We start from the raw sequence: 20,221 nt of genomic DNA, 5'->3' as shown, positions 1-20,221 counted from the left end.
CAACTCTTCTATATGCAGACGATGTAGTGCTATTGTCTTTAACTCCTATAAGTTTAAAACGATTTTTGAGAGCGTTAGCAGATTTCTATGATAAAGAAGGTTTAACAATCAATTTTAGTAAGTCCAAAGTTCTTATTTTCTCCAAATGCAAAACGAGATATAGCCGATCAATTAACGGAAACAGCATTGATCAGGTTAAGCATTATAAACATTTAGGAGTAGCTTTTCATGCTTCTGGTACCTGTCATGCTCAGTTAAAGGGTATGCCTAAAGAAGTTTAGCAGCGTTGTTGAGGTTTTTTACAGGAAGGGAGGAGGATCTATTCCTTCTGAGATTAAACTGTTTGCAGTCAAGGTAGTTAACCAAATGTTATTTGGATCACAGTTTTGTTTATATGAAAGTTTTAAACCATTGGAAATAATACAAACTAAATTTTTAAGAACTATACTGGCTCTAATATACTGTGTGCCAAGTTTTGCCTTACATTCAGAAGCTGGCCTGATTACTGTTGAAGCTCGAATGTGGCTGTCTTTGTTTAGGAACTGGCTGAAATTAATTTATTTTCCCATAGGCTTGGCCCCATTAATATTGATTGACAATCATCAATCAAGGTGGGGAAGAATCTCCTAAATCTGAAGTTACAGAAAATGGGGTTTTCTCCTAGGGATTTATGAAAGCCTCATCTGTGATCAGCCAAAGAATTCATGATCTAGAGCTACAGCAGCATCTGAGTGTTTCTAGGAGATACTGTTATAGAGAGTATGAGCAATTTGCACCAGCAAACTATTTGGGGAATTGTACAGCTCTGAAAGCAAGATTAGCTTCTTCTCAGGCACAATTTAATGTTTTCCCTTCTGGGTTGTTAAAGGGAGATACCAAAAACACCCATATTATGAATGGAATTGCCCCCACGGTAGTCAAGAAGTAGAAACAATAGGACACATTCTTCTATATTATCCTTTTTATAAAGATCTTCGCAATGAACTGCCTATTCTACAAAAATTTCCAGGAAGAACAGAAAAATCTTATCTTATTGTCCTCCTGCAGATAAATACCATGAGATTACTGAGAAGGTAGCTAAATTCTGCTCAATAGCAAAATTTACCTGTGCTTCACTGGGAAAGTAGTTATGTTGTTGTATTCTATTAAACTATGTTAATTTTACATGTAGGGTTTTACTATTTGAAAATGTGTATGTATTTTTCCATTTTTACTTTTAATGATTTTTATGGGATCATAATTGATTGTATAATGGAAATTTTGTAAATAATTTGTTGTTTAACTACCCTGGTCACTGACCATAACAATAAATATCTATCTGTCCTCTTCAGGTTCAAGCATCTCATTTCGAAGGCCTAATCACAACAATAGTTGGTTATGTGCTGTTGGCGGTCTCACTAATTGTTTGTCATGTATCCTTTCATAAATACCTGCCTGCCTGTGTGCTCACTATCTGATCTACAGACGGACACTGTAAATACACTATTCCAAGTGTTCTGTCTGTGCCCCTTTAAGGAAAATATATTGCGGAATTAATCCTGCTGGATAAGAACATAAGAGAAGCCAATGCTGGATCAGGCCAATGGCCCATCCAGTCTAACACTCTGTGTCACACAGTGGCCAAAAATACCAGGAGCCATCAGGAGGTCCAGCAGTGGGGCCAGGACACTAGAAGCCTTCCCACTGTTGCCCCCCCCCCAAAGCACCAAGAAGACAGAGCATCACTTGCCCCAGCCTGAGAGTTCCTAACTATACCTTGTGGCTAATAGCCACTGATAGACTTCTGCTCCATATGCTTATCCTTTCAGTTTCCTCCTCACATGTCCCCTCATATCAGAGAAGTTACCCCTTTGAAAGTTAAAAGTGGTTGTGTCAGTCTTTTTGGGCAACTCCCTATTTATACAAATGTTAAACTCAATAACATTATGGTCACTGTTCCCAAGCGGTGCAATCACTTTTACATCTCTCACCAGGTTTTGGGCATTACTTAGGACCAAATCCAGGATGACCTCTCCTGTGGTAGGTTCTGTGACCATCTGGTCCATAGCACAGTGATTAAGAATGTCTAGAAACTCAATCTCTTTTTCCCGCTTGAACAAATATTGACCCAATCAATGTGTGGGTACTTAAAATCACCTATTACGACACAGTTATTTCGTCTAGCTGCTATCTTTAATTCATTCATCATTTTATAATCCTCCTCTATCTTTTGATCTGGGGGGCGATAACAAACTCCTAGTGTTAAGCTTTCTTTTGGGCCCACTATTTCAACCCATAGCATTTCCAGAAGCAAATCCAATTCACTTTCCCTCTCAATCTTACTGGACTGTATACGCTCTCTGATATACAGAGCCTCCAACCCTTTTCCCCTACCCTCCGATATAATTTATAACCAGGAATCACCGTATCCCACTGATTTTCCTCATCCCACCAAGTTTCTGAAATACCCACAATGTCTGTTCCCCCTCCCCAACACCAAGCATTCCAATTCCCCTATTTTACCTCTGACACTTCTAGCATTTGTGTATAAACACCTATACTTTCCTGTGCATGTTAAGCCCACAACCTTCTTCTTGCTGCCTCAAGACAGTAATGACTGTGTGTGTCAGAAACTATTTGTTAAACTATGCCTATTCCAGGACAAATATCTGCAAACTAGCCATCTTTTGAGTAGAAAAATTGTTCTAGTGTTGCAACCCTCTGGGTAGTTACTCAGTTTTAATAGGTTTTACTTCAAAGTAAAGGAGCTTGTGATCTGGTTGCAAGCCTACAGGAACACACCTGTTCTTTAATAAAACAAACTAGTTTCTGGGCATGAGGTTGGCATGTATCCTGCTGTACTTTAAACCGATATTCCCTCTGAGCGGAGCAGTTCACATCCTGAACAGAATAGAGCTTCTGTAATCTTAAAATGGGCAAGACCCTGTGGGGCTCCAGACTGCTGCTGAGAGAGGGGGCTTCCTATGCTAATGAGTGGCTGCTCACGTGCACAGCTTGGAGGGAACAGGGCAAAACCCCGCACTCTTTCTCCCACACCTGTTTGGGAACTATTTTTGTAGGGCTCTTGTTTGGCTTGCAGCAAAACCTCCTGAACTGAAAAGTAGGTTTGAGTCTCTCTTTAAGTTCTGGAGTAAAACGTGTGCATCTTGCTCAACTAGTACAGGAATTCTAGCTCTACCCATCCCCCCCCACCATCATACCCCCTTTGAGAAGAATCATAAAGGAAGAAGGGTGATCCCAGTGTTATTGTTTTAATTCAACTAGATGCCAAAGCATCCATTTTTCTCCAGGGGAACTGATCTAGGTGCTCTGGAGATGAGCTGTGGTCCCACCTGGAGGCAGGCATGCCTATTTTCAGATTGGTTTTTAATATTTCTTGTATCAAATTTCTCCCTCTCCCAAAATACTAGAATGCAAGGGCATCCAATGATGCTGACGGGCAGTAGGTTTAAGATGGACAAAAGGATAAAAGCTACTTTACACAGAGAGTGATTAAAATGTGGAATTGGCTGCCAGAGGATGAAAGTGATGGCCACAGGAACAGACAGCTTTAAAAGGTGGCTTAGATAGGTTCCTCAGTGGCTACTAGTCGTGGTGTTTGAAGGGAGCTCCCATATCTGAAGGCAACCAGTCTCCGAATACTAGTGCCAGGAGGCAGGATCAGGGGGAGGCCTCGGCCTCCATGCCCTGTTGTTGGCACCTTCAGAGTAGCTGGTTGGCCACTGTGTGTCACAGGATGCTGGACTAGATGGACTGTTGGTCGGATCCAGCAGGGCTCTCCTGATGTTCTTCTTATGCCTGCTTCAGAATCTCCTGTTGCTAAGCATTCTTTCCTGTGGACGTCTCCCCTTCCTCTAAGCAGCAGGGCACCAAGTTAGTCTTTTGCTTTTCCTTGACCATATTATATAGGGCTTGGCTGCACTTGTCAAATTCCAGAGATCACGTCGCTTGCTTGGGGTGTGCTACATTGTTGTCAAGGTAGTACAAGTCTTAAAAAACAGATGCACGTGTAGTGTAAAATAACATTATTCATTTGCAATAAGACAATTTAAAAAAAATCTTTGCCTTTTTGTGTTTGAAGGTATCGCTATTAGTGGTTGTAGAAATTGGCGTTTTCCCTCTCATCTGTGGTTGGTGGCTAGACATATGCTCACTGGTAAGATCAGCATTTATTGGGCAGCAATCATGTTATACTACATTCTAAAGACAAAAGTTATGCTTGAAGAGTAAGGCAGCCCCATGTTTAAAGTGGGAACAACAATACATTTTTGTGCATAAGTAACTGTTAAGAAATCATTGCTTCTAAAGCCCTGTGTATTAGCTAGATTTGCTGAAAACACAACTGATTTTATATAATTTGAAGTGATTTGTTTTAAGGTCTTCGTTTTCCATGAGTACTATACAATGTCACTTCTCAAAGCACCAACTGTCATGCTAACACTACTGGAAACGTTTATTCTACAAGATGTTGCTGAAGGGGCCTGCATGCTTTCCCTTTAGTACTAAATACCTCTTTCAAGTATGTATTTGCAACTGTGTTGTTATTTTAAAATGACACCAGTTCTGCCAGGTGTAGAGTTTTAGGCTCTGCTTCCAGTGTGTCGTATGGTTCCTCCTAGGAAATGTTTGATGCTACTTTGAAGGACAGGGAGCTGAGCTTTCAGTCTGCCCCCGGCACGACAATGTTCCTGCACTGGCTCGTGGGAATGGTGTATGTCTTCTATTTTGCATCCTTCATCCTCTTGTTGAGAGAGGTAAGTTGCAATTTCCTGAAAACACATTTGCAAGATCCTGCCAAGTATGTTCAGTGACTTCTGCCATTTGACATGCTGAAGCAAACTAGAGAACAGGAACACGTCAGGCTTATGCTGTGCAAAACTCTGCACGTGTGCTAAAATGTCATGGATTGCATATGAGTGTGGCTCACAGAATTGGCTGCTGGATAGACAGCCGCAAGGATCCATGCCTTGCCATAGTACGGCCTGCTCTGCAAGAGTATTCACTGTACCACGATGGGTGAGATGGTGGTGGGCTGCATTCCACACTGCTGCTGGCAGCTGGATGGAAGTGCTGCAGGGCCCCACAGTCTATTTTGCAGAGTCTCTGCGCTCAGCCTGGCATTGGCTGAGGGGAGAAGAATGTGCCCGGCAAATCTGGGAAGGGAAGAGGTAATTTCATGGATCAGAGACAAGGAGTGGGGAGCACAAGCATATGCGATACATTTCTGATCTCCAAACCAAGGGGAGTGTTGACTTTGAATTGCAAGTCAGAAGTTCTGCATTGGGAGCATTTGGTACCCTGTGCTGCAGGCCTGTAGTCGAAAAACTTTGGTTGGGGGGGGGGGGCACCAGGGGCATGATGTCACTTCCGATGTCACAAAAATTAATAAAAATAAATCAGATAAGGGCAACAAGAAGATCTTGTTGACATGAAGCTGGGTGGGATTGCTAATTCTGAAGAAGACAGAGTCAGGATTCAAAATGATCTAGATAGGCTGGAACAGTGGGCTGAGACAAATAAAATGAACTTCAATAGAGAGAAGTGCAAAGTCCTACACTTAGGTACAAAAAATCAAAGGCACAGATAGAGAAGGGGAGGGACTTGGCTTGACAGCAGCACGTGTGAAAGGGATCTAGGTGTTCTGGTTGATCACAAGCTAAACATGAGCCTGCAGTGCGATGTGGCTGCGAAGAAAGCTAATGCAATCTTAGGAAGCCTTGTGTCCAGATCACGGGAGGTGGTAGCTCTGCTCTATTCTGCTATGGTCAGGCCTCATCTGGAGTCCTGTGTCCTGTTTTGGGCACCACATTTTAGGAAGGATGTTGACAAGCTCGAGCGTGTCCAGAAGAGGGCAACCCGGATGGTGAGAGGGTTGGAATCCAAGTCTTACGAGGAAAGGTTGGGTATGTTTAGCCTTGGAAAAAGAAGGCTTAGAGGGGACATGATTGAAGTCTTCAAGTATCTGAAGGGCTGTCATGTAAAAGACGGAGCAGACCTATTCTCTCTTGCTCCAGATTGCAAGACGAGATCTAATGGGTGGGAATTACAAGGGAGTCGTTACCGGTTCAATATCGGGAGAAACTTCCTAACTGTCAGAGTGGTTGAGCAGTGGAACAGTCTGCCTCGGGAGGTGGTGGATGCTCCTTTGCTGGACGTTTTCAGGCGGAGGCTGGATGACCATCTTTCGGGTATGTTGTAGGGGCTATCTTTCGGCGATGCTCCTGCGTAGTGCTGCAGGGGGTTGGACTAGATGACCTGCAAGGTCCCAGTTCCAACTCTCACATGCTGTGATCTGGGGAAAGGGCCCCTCCCTTCCCTCTTCCCCTTTCCCACAGGAGTTACATGGGGAAAGAATAAAGGCTCTTTAGAGGGCCGAAGCCCTGACTTGGATAGCCCAGGCTAGTCGTCCCCCCCCCAGACCTTCTGTCTCCACTAGGTGGGCCGGGCAGCCTGCCTGCATCACTTCCTGTGGGCTGAAGAAGGGAACGAGCAGGAAGGCACAAGGACAATCTGCTCGCTGCAGGCCCCGCAATGCACTCAGTCTGTCCCCAGCGGGCAGGAGGGATGCACTGTAGAGTCAACAGGAGCACCCCCATCTCTGCCTGTTTTAAATATGCTCCCCATTTATTTCCCTCACCCTTCCTGGCACGTAGAGGACTCCAGGGTGGGTAACAGGGTGTCAGAAGTAATCTTAGAAAGTGCACGAGACTGTTTCCCTTCCGCCTTTTGGATGTTTGCTAGGCAGACGTGGGGGCAATGTGCATGCGCTGTACTCACCCGAGGGAGAGGAGGAGGAGGAGCCTACTGGGGTCTTGCCCTTCCGGCATGCTGGCCACACGTGGCTAAAGCGCTGGAGGAGGCCGAGCTGTGCCGCGGCGGCTGGAGGCCAGTGGGCACCAAGCGAGGCTGCCCGGAGGAGGTGGTGCTCTGCAGTCTCAGAGGGTGAGGCGGGTGCGTGCGTGTGGGGCTGGACACCGCTGACGACCTGGCGTGCAGCCCCATGGGCTCGTGCCCTCCGTCCTGGGCACACGGCGGCAAGAAGGGGGGGGGAGGGGAGGGACTTGGAGGGATGGGCAGTGAGGGAGCAGGACTGGTGTGGTGAGGGGCCCCCCCCCCCCCCCCCCCGGCTGCAGGCCTGCTGTGCTGCTTAACGTGGCACTTTGCATCATGAACTAAGTCACGCCCGGTGGAACGTTTGGTTTAAGAATGTATTTATGGTGGAAAAACCAGGAGAAGATTTGTATATGATATGTCAAACTGTGGTATGAATGGAACTAGACAAGCATAGGTGTAGGAATTTTTCTGATGAAGAGGCGAAACGAAGAGTAATTCCAGAGGTTTTCGTCGGATTCACTTGCATTTTGATAGAAGTTCACCTTCACCTGAAACTTACCATTCTTTTGTGTATTAGTATCTGCTTTAATATTGTTGTATGTTATAATATACTTTGATACGCTCAAGTGCTGCTTAACGTGGCACGTGGATGGTGCCCAAGGGTGCCTACTGAGGATTAAGGGCTTCTACAGTTAGGCGCTCTTTATGTCCCCCTTGTGCTGGATTAGCTCATTGGTCATTATTACTGTACATTTACTGTACTGTTCAGTGACATACAGCTGCAGTCCAGTGGTGGCTTAAAGGCTAAAAATAATAATTCTATTGTAAGTTTCCGTGAGTCAGAGCCCATTTCACCAGTTGCACTGGAAATGCAGCAACCTGATGTATTGTAAACTCTGGTGCGTCTGGACTCCTGGTTCATCTTACTGCTGTAGACTAGCAGGGCTACCCATGGGCAATTTTATTTATTTATTTATAAGTTCAATGTATATACCGCCCTTCCCTGAATTCATAGGGCTCAGGGCAGTTGTCAACAACAAAAAAATACAATATAGATCAAAAAAGAAACAGTCAAGTTAAATTTAAGAACATTAAAACAATTTTTTAAAATTAGAAACATTAGATGGCGCCAAAATGAATACAGGATGCATTACTGGCCCACAAGTGGGGAAAGGCAAAGGGGGAGGGGGAGGGGTGCCCCGGAGCCGGAGGAGAGGGTGCCTCTGTGTCGCTGTCCTCAACCGTCGCTGTCAGCTCAGTGATAGATCTCTCCACCACCTATGAATGTGATGTGGTCGTATTATACAAATTTTGAATGGGAAGGTCCCCCAAAATGTAGAGACTTTCACCGTGATGATTACTGCTTAGTGGTGGTGTTGCATGTCATAGCTGTGATCAGTGGTGCTCCCAAAATGCCAGGAGGATGTACAAGGCCTGCCCACCTGGCTCTTCACTGCTGCAGTCTCCTACACTCAGAGCCACCCGAGGTGCCCTACCTTTGGTCCTCCTCACCCAGCCCCCCCCCCCAGTCAAGCTTTGGACTGCTTCTGCTGTACATCATGGATTTGCAACCTCTTTCCCCCCTTTCTCCTACTCTGCTGTCCCAACCTTGCCAATACATGTGCATCTCAGTTTAAAATTCCACTAAGTAGTTTCCCCATGCTTATCATCATCACCACACAAGTTTGGTGTAGTGGTTAAGTGCGTGGAGACCCTGGTTTGGGAGACCCGGGTTTGATTCCCCACTCCTCCACTTGCAGCTGCTGGATGACCTTGAGCAAGCCATAGTTCTGTCAGAGCTGTTCTCTCAAGGACAGTTCTGGAAAGAGCTCTCTCATCCCCACCTACCTCACAGGGTGTCTGTTGTGGGGAGGGGAAGGGAAAGGAGATTGTAAGCTGCTCTGAGACTCCAAGTGAAGGGTGGGGTATAAATCCAATCTCCTCCTCTTCTTCTTTGTGAAAATGGCTCATTTGTTTTGGGCAGGATGTGGGGAGGGAAATATTGTTTGGGTTGGGCTACATGGCATGATGAAAAGCAATTGAGTCTTTTTGGTTTCTAAAAATAAAAATGGAATGATAGGAAAAATTAGTTTCAAACATTTTAAACCTTCAACTGTGACTGTAGCTACCTATATTTTCCTTTGAAGTGTCCATTTCCCTTTTTCAGGTGCTTAGACCGGGCGTCCTGTGGTTTCTGAGGAATTTAAATGATCCAGACTTTAATCCTGTTCAAGAAATGATTCATTTACCTATTTATAGACATCTCAGGAGGTTTATTTTATCAGTGGTAAGCATTTTTCCAGTTTGTTGAAATTATAGTGCTGTTATTGTGGCCACTGTTTGCTGTTGATGTTTTTCTTCACTTATTTGTAATCCCCTCTTGTGAAACAAACCAGCTTGGATAAAAAAAACACAATGGTTTAAATTTTTTTTTTAATATAAATTGGATTTTGTTTGATAAAATGTTTTTTGAGAAAAAAATCTATCTAAACTGAAGTCAGAAATTGTGGGTCGAAATGGGTTTCTGATTCTGTTGGGCTAGTAAGTGCTAAATGTGGATTGCTGAGCTGTATACCACGGGAAACTGGTGGTTAAGTGCCTGACAAGGAACAAAGCTGCTGCGAAAGGGGAAGAGGGGAGTGTGTGTGAGCCCACAGTTAATTCATGCTTCTCCAAGCCAAGTCCTCTGCTAAGTTAAGGTTTAATGTAGAAAAACCATAATGGCATTTCTTTCTTGTTACAGATTGTCTTCGGGTCAATTGTTTTACTCATGCTGTGGCTTCCTATACGGATTATCAAATACCTCCTGCCTAATTTTCTTCCTTATAATGTAATGCTTTACAGGTAAGACTACTTCCTGAAAAAAGTTGTATCTTCTGTAACCTGCTAACTCACTTTGACGGCAGATACATTTTTGTACACTCTAGCTGCGAACTGCTACAGTGTTCCGTATGCAAAGTGTGCTCTGCTCTTTTTAAAATTGATGCTATTCTTAGTTTTTACATCTGCGAAGACTTAATAACGGTAGAACTCTTATATTTTTGATAGAAATTCCATAGGAACAAGAGATGCTCCATTGATTTGTAGGATTACCATACATGTTACCTGTTTTTTTTTACTTTATAAACTTGTTTGGGCCCTTTGGATGATGAGGTATATTTTTTAAAAGTTTGCAGTACTTTCCCATGTAACCACATAATTACTTGGCTACGTGTGTGTGGGAAAAAAATCAATTTATAATTATTTAATAATTACTCCTTTGTAATGTCAGTGTACACAGGATAGTTTAAGTATTATTTCCTTTTTCTCTTTTTCTTTCCCACAGTGATGCTCCTGTGAGTGAACTTTCCCTTGAGCTCCTTTTACTCCAGGTGGTCCTGCCCGCGTTGCTTGAACAAGGACACACGAGGCAGTGGCTGAAGGGGCTCGTACGCGCCTGGACGGTCACTGCTGGGTACCTATTGTAAGTGTAAGCTCACCCCCCCCCCCTCAGGTAGCTCACGAGGATTGTGGTGGATGAAATAACCTAAATGGAGCATTAAGTATTTGCAGTTAAATGTTTTGATAAAGTTCAGATGGCAGCATAGGTGAGACATAGGTTAGAAAGTCTGGCTTGTGTAAATCAACAGTTGGAAACGGGTGTGCATCTTTTGTTATTTTGCTTCTTCAGTGTTGTATAGAATTATAGAGTTGGAAGGAACTTCCAGGGTCACCTAGTCCAACCCCCTGCACAGTGCAGGAAATTCACAAATACCCCCCCACACATACCCCCAGTGACCCCTGCTTCATGCCCAGAAGATGACAAAAACCCTCCAGGATCCCTGGAGCCAAAATGGCTTCCTGACCCCCAAAGTGGCGATCGGCATTTCCCTGGGCGCGTAAGGAAGGGCCACAAGAACTAAGCCCTGAGGCAACCCTTCCCTGCCGCCTCCCTCCCATCATCTGCCCAAGTTCACAGAACCCGCATTGCTGTCTGATGGCATTGTGGTTATGTGAGTATAGGAACTGTTGTGTTAGTTTTAAAAAAAACATTACTTGTAGCTTTTGTGTTATGGAACTCATTCCCCAAGAGACTTGCGAGGTTATTTCTTGAGGGGACCTTGTTTTAGGCAGCCTGGCTTGACTTTCTGCTGTTGGACGTCTTAAGTGATTCTGTTTTAGCGGCTTTGTGGTGATGATGGTGCATGTGCATGTTGCTTGGTATTCAGCCTTCTGAACAAAAGGTCTTGTGCCTTTTTTTTTTTTTTTTGCATGTGGAAAGTAGAGATGTGGAGACCTGGGGGTGGGCGGGATTCAGGAAAAAACATTTTTACCTGTGGCCTTTTTTCAGTTTTTCCAGTGGAAAAGTTGGAAGCTTTGGGGAGTATTGAAAAAAACTCCTATGAAATATTTTCTTATTTAGAATGAGTAAAATGCTTTAAAGGCAAGGTAGGAGCTGCGGTGGCTCAAGTGGTTAAGACACTGAACTGCAGGCTGTGGAAGGTCGGTAGTTCAGCAGTTCGAGACCCAAGTGTGCCGCATGACGGAGTGAGCTCCCATCTCTAGTTCCAGCTCCTGCCAACCTAGCCATTCGAAAGCAAGAAATTGCAAGTAGATAAATAGGTACCACTTCAGTGGGAAGGTAACAGCGTTCCGTGCGTCTTGGTGTTTAATCATGCCGGCCACATGACCACGGAAATGTCTTCAGACAGCGCTGGCTCTTTGGCTTTGAAACGGAGATGAGCACCACAACCCTAGAGTCGGATTCGACTGGCTTTCGAGCAAGGGAACCTTTACCTTTACCTTAGGTATGCTGTAGACATAGACAGCTCTTAAATCCAGTATGCATTTCTGTACCTAGAAAGATACCGAATCGTCATGAGGGAAGCATGCAGGGCTTTAGTTGTTTTTCAGTTGTTGCATACCTTCTGTTGTCCTTTTGACCTGATTTACGGTTGACCTTTTCACATTTCTCTCAAACCACTGTGCACATATACCCACAGACTGGGTAAGAAGAAGCTTATTGCCCTACCTTGTTGGAGGGGAGGGGAAATCAAGAGGAGGTAGGGCAGAAACTGCACCAAAGCCTCAGGGGAAAACTCTGAAAGTTCCTTTGAGAACTGACCTCTCTCTAACCAGATGGCAAAAACTAAGGTACACGTGTGCTAAGACAGTGTAAGCCAAATGGGCCAGTCAGAAACACAACCAGTGAGGCTTCTGAAGTCAGCAGGAGAACTAAGAAACACAACCAGTGAGGCTGCTGAAGTCAGCAGGAAACTTTATTTGAACAAAGGGGAACCCAAGCCTCAGAAGCCTGAATTCCAAAGAACAAGTGAAGTTACAAGCTTTTTATAAGCATGCACAAATGGCTTTTGGACATCCATAGATGCCCATTCCTTTGTTTAACACCACATGCCTCTCTGTCCCATGCACAATTATTGTCACAAATTCTTATCTATGCTTCCATTAGCGTCATCTGTTTTCCATCAACATTTGACCATGTAGGTAACTCCCTAGAGCTCCCAGTACCACTCTGATTGACAAGGGAAGGTAGGATGCTATCTCAGACCATTAGGTAACCTTTCTAAAGTATGATGCCTGGTGTGTAGAGCTCATTATCTTACATACCTTGCGAAGGAATTCTCTTTTGCTATTCTACAAGCGAGCAAGTAGTGAAATTTTCCCATTGAGCTATTATTTCTTATTTCTAACCAGAAACCCGAAATGGAGTTTCTTTGGTCCTTGTACCACAGTATTTGTTTGTTTGTTTGATGTATACCCCACCCTTCCCACCACCAAGGCGATAGCACAGGTGCATCTGCTTGCAGTGTTTTCTCTCAAGTATTGGATGTATTTGCAGTTTTGCTTGTAGAAAACTGTAGCTAAATAAATTATAAAATGCATTTTATGTTGTTAAAGCAGTAAAATGACAGGACAATAAGCATTGTATATATTTCAGTTTCCCCCCAAATTTCTGTTTTTTCCTGTGGCTTCAAAATTCCCAGAAATTTTACATCTCTAGTGGAAAAATAATATGTTTTAAAATATCCTACATGGAAACCTGAGCCTTCGAGACACAACCGAGGGTTCCAGGTAGTGTCTTCAGTCTCTGAGGCTGCATTCAGATGTTGCAACAAGCTGCGGTGGAGCTGAGGTGTACGTGAGTGTGGCTTGTTGCCATGTTTGTGCCTCATTCTTCTCCTGTTTGAACCAAACTCTAGTTCCTCGTGACTTCTGAATGCAGGAGTTGGAGCAGCCAGGTATTCTAAGCCACATTGTAATCCAGGTTTGGAATCCTGGATTAAGCCAACTGCTATTCATCATGGTTGTGGTGTCCAGAGATTGTTTCAGATCAGGAATCTTTAATCATGTGTAAGGGAGAGAGAGATGTATGCAACATTAACAACCAGCCACGTTTATGTGTGTGATTGTCTTCTTTATTCATAAAAGCCACAGGCAATTTACATACAGTCTTAAATATTGTTACAGGGATCTGCATTCTTACTTACTCGGAGACCAGGAAGAGAATGAAAACAATGCCAACCAACAGCCTAACAACCAGCCTGCTCGCAATAACAATGCCATTCCCGTCGTGGGAGAAGGTCTTCATGCAGCCCACCAAGCCATACTGCAGCAAGGGGGGCCTGTGGGGTTCCAGCCTTACCGGAGGCCTTTAAAATTCCCACTCCGGGTAGGTGGTTCTGATGCAGGCGTGTCGGACTCATTTCTTTTGAGGGCCGGATCTGACATAAATACAGCTTTGTTGGGCCGGGCCATGTGTGTCATAAAATGTAATGCCTGGTAGTGGAGATATAAACTTTATCAAGGGCACAGGCAAACACAAGGTATTATTTTTTACTTAAAATACAAACATGCTTAATGTTTTAATATGTCTTAAAATATTACTTAAAATACAGGCATACTTAATGTCTTGCAGTATTTTGTTTATTTAACAGTCATTGATAACTAGCACCTCTTGCTCTGAATTATTGCATCAAATCAGGTGTTGAGCAAAAACCACGTAGGCAGACTGGGCTGATGCCCCCCATGCTGCCTGGAGTGGGGAGCAAACCATGCATGGGACGGAGAGAGTTGACAAAGAGGAGGAATTTTCCTTCCCTCTCCCAAAATGTTAGAGGACTTGAGGGTAGCCAGTGAAGCTGATGGGCAGTCAGCTCCGGACAGGCTAAAGGAGGAGTGCCGGGGGGGCTGGACTGGATGACCTGCAAAGGTCTCTTCCAACTCTGACATTCTATGATTCTATGAAATAAGTCTGACATAATTAATTGTTTCACAGATTAATAGAATTAGTAACACCCTGCAAAAATAGCCATTGAAAAGCCCCTCTGTGATGGACTGCACTTAACAGGTTTCCTAGTGCAGCAATTTCAGAAATCTGGGAGGTAAAAAGTTAATTCTTCACTGGAAGGGAGAACTTGAGTGACAGGCTACCCCCCCCCCCCCCCCCCCCCCAGCAAAGGAAAAGTGTATGTTTAGCTGACTTCAGAAACGTCCTTTTGAAGCACTTGCAACTTGTTGCTATGAGAGCTAAGCAGAAGGAACCTCTTGCAAAACGACATGGAGCGAGAACTTTGCTTGCCCTTCTCCGGCTGCAAAAGCAGCATTTGCAGAGATTGCTTATCCTCTGGCCACATGCACGGCAGAGGAAAAATAAAAACAAGCCCCAACAACACATTGGAACCAGCTTACAATCTCCCTTCCCTTTCCTTCCCCACAACAGAGGTAGGTGGGGCTGAGAGAGCTCTCCCGAGAACTGCTCGTGAGAGAACAGCTCTGAGAGAACTCATGACTGACCCAAGGTCACGTCAGCAGCTGCATGTGGAGGAGTGGGGGAATCAAACCTGGTTCTCCCAGATTAGAGTCTGCGCTCCTCACCCCTTCACCAAACTACACAGGGGAAAAAAGCACGACTCCCGAACTGAACCAGTCCAGCGAGTTCTGTTCCTCCTCTCTCCCGGTGGCGACTTCGAAGGGATGGGTGGGTTTAATGGCTCGCAGCCATTTAAACCTAACAGCTCGTTGGGTCTGCCAATCAGCTGTTAGGTTAGAAGAAGAGATTGGATTTATACCCTGCCCTTCACTACCCAAAGGTGTCTCAGAGCGGCTTACAAACTCCTTTCCCTTCCCCTACCCACTACAGACACCCTGTGAAGTAGGTGGGGCTGAGAGAGCTCTTGACAGAAACGACTCTTTTTTCAAGAACAGCTCTTCTCAGAGCTATGGCTTGCCCAAGGTCATCCAGCCAGGTGCAAGTGGAGGAGTGGGGAATCAAACCCGGTTCTCCCAGATTAAAGTCTTAACCACTTAACCACGACACCAAACTGGCTCGGGCCGAATTTCGGTTTGTGAACCAGTTTGTGCCCTAGCTGACTCTGGAAATAAATAATTTCCATGGGTAGGGTTTTTCTTTTGCGGCTGATGCAGGTCCGTCAGGAAGAGAATAAGTTTAACCTCAGTCCTGATAAGATGGAATTTCTTTTGGCAGGTTCTGTGACGTGGAACTCATTGTACCCTGGACGGGGTTATGCGTGACATTAGTGTAGGCTTGCAGCTAGTCTTGGACAAAGAGAATGTCTTTGGAATGTCCTCCCCAAACAAATTTGTATCACATTAAGATCCTTTTTATTTTCAGGAGCTATTATCGGTGTGTGACAAACTGCACTTTCTAAGAGGTTTAGAAGTACAGTACATAAAACTACAGAACTATGAAGGGTTAATACTTCACAGAGCTGGAGAGCCTTGACTGACAGGCTGCTTCAGGCAATCTGATTGGTTGGCATCAGCTGAGCAGAAAAAAAAGTCTTGTGAGAGCTGGATGCCGAGAAAAGCTGATTTGGATCCCTGCCTTAATTGTGACAAGACGTGTGCGTAGAAATCATTTTAGACTAGCCCTGACAGAAAAAGAGCTTAGTGCTGACAAAGTCAGAAGTCACCGTGACCAGTGTTCCCTCTAAGCTGAGTTAGTGTGAGCTAGCTCACAGTTTTTTAGCCTCCGGCTCACGGATTTTTGTCTTCGCTCAGGAAGGATGGCTCCAGAGCAAACTAATTTATGCAGCAGCCAAATCACTTGCTCAGAACTTTAATGCCAGTAGCTCACAAAGTAGGATTTTTGCTCACAAGACTCCATAGCTTAGGGGGAACATTGCCCGGGCCTGAATATAGTCTTAATTCAGCATTAGCTGACAGCAGTTTTGAACACACACAGCGACCTGGAGGAAAAGTTTGGCAAGGAGATTTGGGTAGCACAAGAAGTCTCCCATTCAGGCCAAAGGAAAGGGGGATAAATTTTCTAGGGAGAGAAGAAGAATCCCTACCCAGTTGAACAGGGAAAGTTATCTCTGAGGAGTAGAGTTTCCCTAGTCTTGTGTGATTGGATACTGCTTGTGGAGACTTAAAAGTCAGTTAACAACTCAAGAAGATTTCTGGTGTTCCAAGAGAAGGTGTTTGGGTACTGGGGAAAGGGGTACCAGCCTTCTGGGCAATGAAAGAGTCTCCTATTATACAAATATAGTGAACTGGAGTGGTTTGTGAAAACCCAGGAAGAAAAACTTATCAAAGTAAAGAGCTATAGTAACTGTGAATAATTCAATAAACTCTCACTAGCCTGATCTATAACAAAAGAGTTTGTGCTTCTTCTATTTTATGTCAGTATTTTCAACCCCTGACTTCACCTTTTACATTTGTGTGTGTGTGTGTGTGCGTGCGCCAGTGCCTGGAAGTCGTGACGACCTCTGGTGACTCCTTCTGGGGCATGGAGGGATGATCAGAGAAGTAGCTTGATAGGCTGCCTCTGCCTCCCAGGCCCTCGTATTCTTTGGAGGTTCCCCATCCAAATGCTTGGTCAGCCCTGCTGAGCTTCTGAGATAGACCAGGCTTGCCTGGGCTGTGCAGGTCTGGTCACCTAACCTTTCCCCTTGATGTTAAACAAAACCTTCTGTTATTTATGAATGTTAAAAGTGTCTCACGTGCCATTTTTTGTAATTTAAGTTGAAGGGAGACCCTAACCCTTCCCTCAGGTCCTGGACTGAGAAAGTAACCATGACATGTTTCTGACACAGGGTGGGACTGGCTCAAGCTCCTTTGCGGAGAAGGATGCACCCTACCGGGGCTGCTCAGTCAGTGCAGGGACACCAAAGACAAATGGAGGGGAAATCTTGCCTAAAAGGGAGGGAAGTGGGTGGGGGTCTGTCATAGGATGCCTTTGTTTCCCCAGCAGTGTAGTGTTTATACCCCAGTAGGGACTCACGGTGGCTTCCAACATTTTCCCCTTACCCACTTTATCCTCACAACAACCCTGTGAGGTAGGTGACTGGCCCAAAGACATCCAGCAAGCTTCCGTGGCAGAGCAGAGGGATTCAGACTGCCTTCATGCAATTTCAATGATTATCTGCCGAATTTAATCAGTCTTCTCTATGCTTTCGTGACAGTTGCATTTGCTTTCTTTCATTTTGATTTTACCATTTGCTGCTTTGTGGGCATTCCGAATGGAAAAAGCTGCCTTTATGTTTTATAATTAAATATTTTGAAGCTAGGTGTTCCTTTGTGCAAAGAAGGAAACGTAAACAAAGGTGTCGGGTACAATTCTTCCTGGTGCCAGTGCCGAGCTCAGGAGCAGAGCGGCCCCCTTGGAGCTCTGTGGGCTCGTGCAGCTCCCCCCCCCCCGGACTGCACCCTTGCAGACTCTGGCAAGGACTGGGAAGCTTGTTCCTCTTCTGCCTGGGCAGGCTATGCCTGCGTAAGGAAAGATGACCCCCATTTAAAAAATGAGCATCCAATCTTCTTGAACCCTGTGCATTGGTTAGAAACTGCAAAGCGTTTCCACGATCAGTATTAATCCCGTGACTGTGAATAATACACTGGGTAGTCTTCGAAATCAGTTTGTCCTGTATCGACCAGATCTGCAAACATCCTTGTCCTGTGTGAATGGGTCGCAGGTCCATGTCCATAGGGAGGCGAACAGACACTGCGTGTCCTGAGGTTTGGGATTGAAACATAGAGGTCCAGATCAGCCATAGGGAGGAAAACAGAGATGGTAATGGATTGAAATAATCAGGGAATCCAGGTTCCAGAGTAATAGTTCAATACATCTCAGCACAAATAGCACGCGGCACTTCATGATAGGCACTCTCAGGCTGGGGCAAGGGATGCTCGGTATTCTTGGTGCTGGGGTGGGGGGGCAACAGTGGGAGGGCTTCTCGTGTCCTGGCCCCACTGGTGGACTGGACGGGCCATTGGCCTGATCCAACATTGGCTTCTCTCATGTTCTTATCCAAGCACCCACCCAGTAGTTAATCCTCAGGGGCAATACAGGCCTCAGAGAACAGGAGACAAGAAATAAGTGGGGAAGAAGTGAAGGGAGAGAGGGCAGATGGAAGCGTTACCTATCCCTTCTGTACTGGGGACAGGAAGAAACCAAGCAGGTGACAGAGCTATGAGTCCAGAGAGGTGTGACCGTGGGGAATGAGGCTGAGTCCAACGGGTGTCTCAAAACCCAGGGTGTTCTGTCACCTCAGGATGCCAACACACCTCTCTCTCTCTCTCTCTCTCTCTTGTGTGGACCAGACGTACAGTTCCAGTAGTACAGTTTTTCATGTGCAAAGTGAAATATTTAAGAATTGGCCCCCATGTCAGAAACTTCGCATATACTTCCTCAGATATTAAGATTCCCATTGTTCTATGTAAATTGATCTTCAGTCGCTTCTAATGTACAAAACATATTCCACAAATATGTGTCCTCTGACGTGGAATAGAAATAGAATTGCTGCTTGAGCTGCCCTGAGAGTTCATCGTGCTTTTTTCCCCTGTGTAGTTTGGTGAAGGGGTGAGGAGCGCAGACTCTAATCTGGGAGAACCAGGTTTGATTCCCCCACTCCTCCACATGCAGCTGCTGACGTGACCTTGGGTCAGTCATGAGTTCTCTCAGAGCTGTTCTCTCACGAGCAGTTCTCGGGAGAGCTCTCTCAGCCCCACCTACCTCTGTTGTGGGGAAGGAAAGGGAAGGGAGATTGTAAGCCACTCTGAGACTCTTTCCGGTAGTGAAGGGCGGGGTATAAATCCAGTCTCTTCTTCTGTGTATAAAGTTCTTAATTCTTTTTGTTTTTGTGTGTTGCAGATATTTCTGTTGATCGTTTTCATGTGTATAACACTACTGATTGCAAGTCTTATCTGCCTTACATTACCAGGTATGAGCTGTTGATTAACCAGCTGCTTCTTTTTATGAAAATACCCACTTTTTCCCTTAGGTTGTTTAGACTGCTTGGAATAAAATAGGAAAATTGTCTGGCTTTTGAAAGCCTTGCATCTTCTGTTGTGCTGACTTTGAACACTAATCTATTTTTGTAAATCAATATCTAGCCCAACTTTATTTCAGTTGAAATAAAAACAATTTTCCTCTTGGCATCTCACAAATTCATATTGATCTTGGGAGTGTTGGTATATGGCTTACTAAAATACTATTGCTATTGCAAAGCTTTTCGGAATTTCTTTAAACAGAGATATTTATATTTATTTATTATTTATTACTTTCCATTTATGTCCCGCCTATGCTGGGGCAAACTGGCTCAAGGCGGCATACACAGTTAAAATGCACTAAAACAATAAATACAATAAAATAACAAATAAAAGTATTTGTGACATAAGAACATAAGAACATAAGAGATGCCAATGTTGGATCAGGCCAAAGGCCCATCCAGTCCAACACTCTGTATCACACAGTGGCCAGAAATACCAGTGCCATCAGGAGGTCCACCAGTGGGGCCAGGACATTAGAAGCCCTCCCACTGTTGACCCCCCCAAGCACCAAGATGACAGAGCATCACTTGCCCCAGAGTCCTTATCTATACCTTGTGGCTAATAGCCACTGATGGACCTCTGCTCCATATGCTTATCTAATTCCCTTTTGAAGCCGTCCATGCTTGTAGCCACCACCATTTCCTGTGGCAGTGAATTCCAAGTGTTAATCACTCTTTGGGTGAAGAAGTACTTCCTTTTATCCATTCTAACCCGCTCAGAAATTTCATTGAGTACTCACGAGTTCTTGTATTGTAAGAAACGGAGAAAAGTACCTCTTTTTCTACCTGCTCTATCCCATGCATAATCTTATAAACCTCAATCATGTCACCCCTCAGTCGCCATTTCTCCAAGCTAAAGAGCCCCAAGCTCTTTAACCTTTCCTCATAGGGAAAGTGTTCCAACCCTTTTATCATTCGAGTTGCCCTTTTCTGCACTTTTTCCAAAGCTATAATATCCTTTTTAAGGTGTGGTGCCCAGAACTGCACACAGTATTCCAAATGAGGTCGCACCATTGATTTATATAGGGGCATTATGATATTGGCTGATCTGTTTTCAATACCCTTCCTAATAATCCCCAGCATAGCATTGGCCTTCT

General features: G+C 44.7%; 1 protein-coding gene across 1 annotated transcript in view; it reads left to right on the top strand.

Annotated features, from left to right (window-relative positions):
* MARCH6 (membrane associated ring-CH-type finger 6) overlaps positions 1 to 20,221 on the top strand; it is a 112,834-nt gene that overhangs the window by 61,893 nt on the left and 30,720 nt on the right. Inside the window, exons 12-20 of the mRNA XM_015409638.1 lie at positions 1,332 to 1,412; positions 3,910 to 3,978; positions 4,082 to 4,156; positions 4,620 to 4,754; positions 9,002 to 9,121; positions 9,578 to 9,678; positions 10,160 to 10,297; positions 13,303 to 13,504; positions 18,947 to 19,016. Coding sequence (XP_015265124.1) covers positions 1,332 to 1,412; positions 3,910 to 3,978; positions 4,082 to 4,156; positions 4,620 to 4,754; positions 9,002 to 9,121; positions 9,578 to 9,678; positions 10,160 to 10,297; positions 13,303 to 13,504; positions 18,947 to 19,016 — 991 coding nt within the window. The remainder of the gene's footprint in view (positions 1 to 1,331; positions 1,413 to 3,909; positions 3,979 to 4,081; positions 4,157 to 4,619; positions 4,755 to 9,001; positions 9,122 to 9,577; positions 9,679 to 10,159; positions 10,298 to 13,302; positions 13,505 to 18,946; positions 19,017 to 20,221) is intronic.

Source organism: Gekko japonicus, unplaced genomic scaffold (assembly GCF_001447785.1).
Source record: "Gekko japonicus isolate JY-2015 unplaced genomic scaffold, Gekko_japonicus_V1.1 scaffold2820, whole genome shotgun sequence".
NCBI lineage: Eukaryota > Metazoa > Chordata > Lepidosauria > Squamata > Gekkonidae > Gekko > Gekko japonicus.
This window is presented reverse-complemented; position numbering and strand designations above follow the sequence as displayed.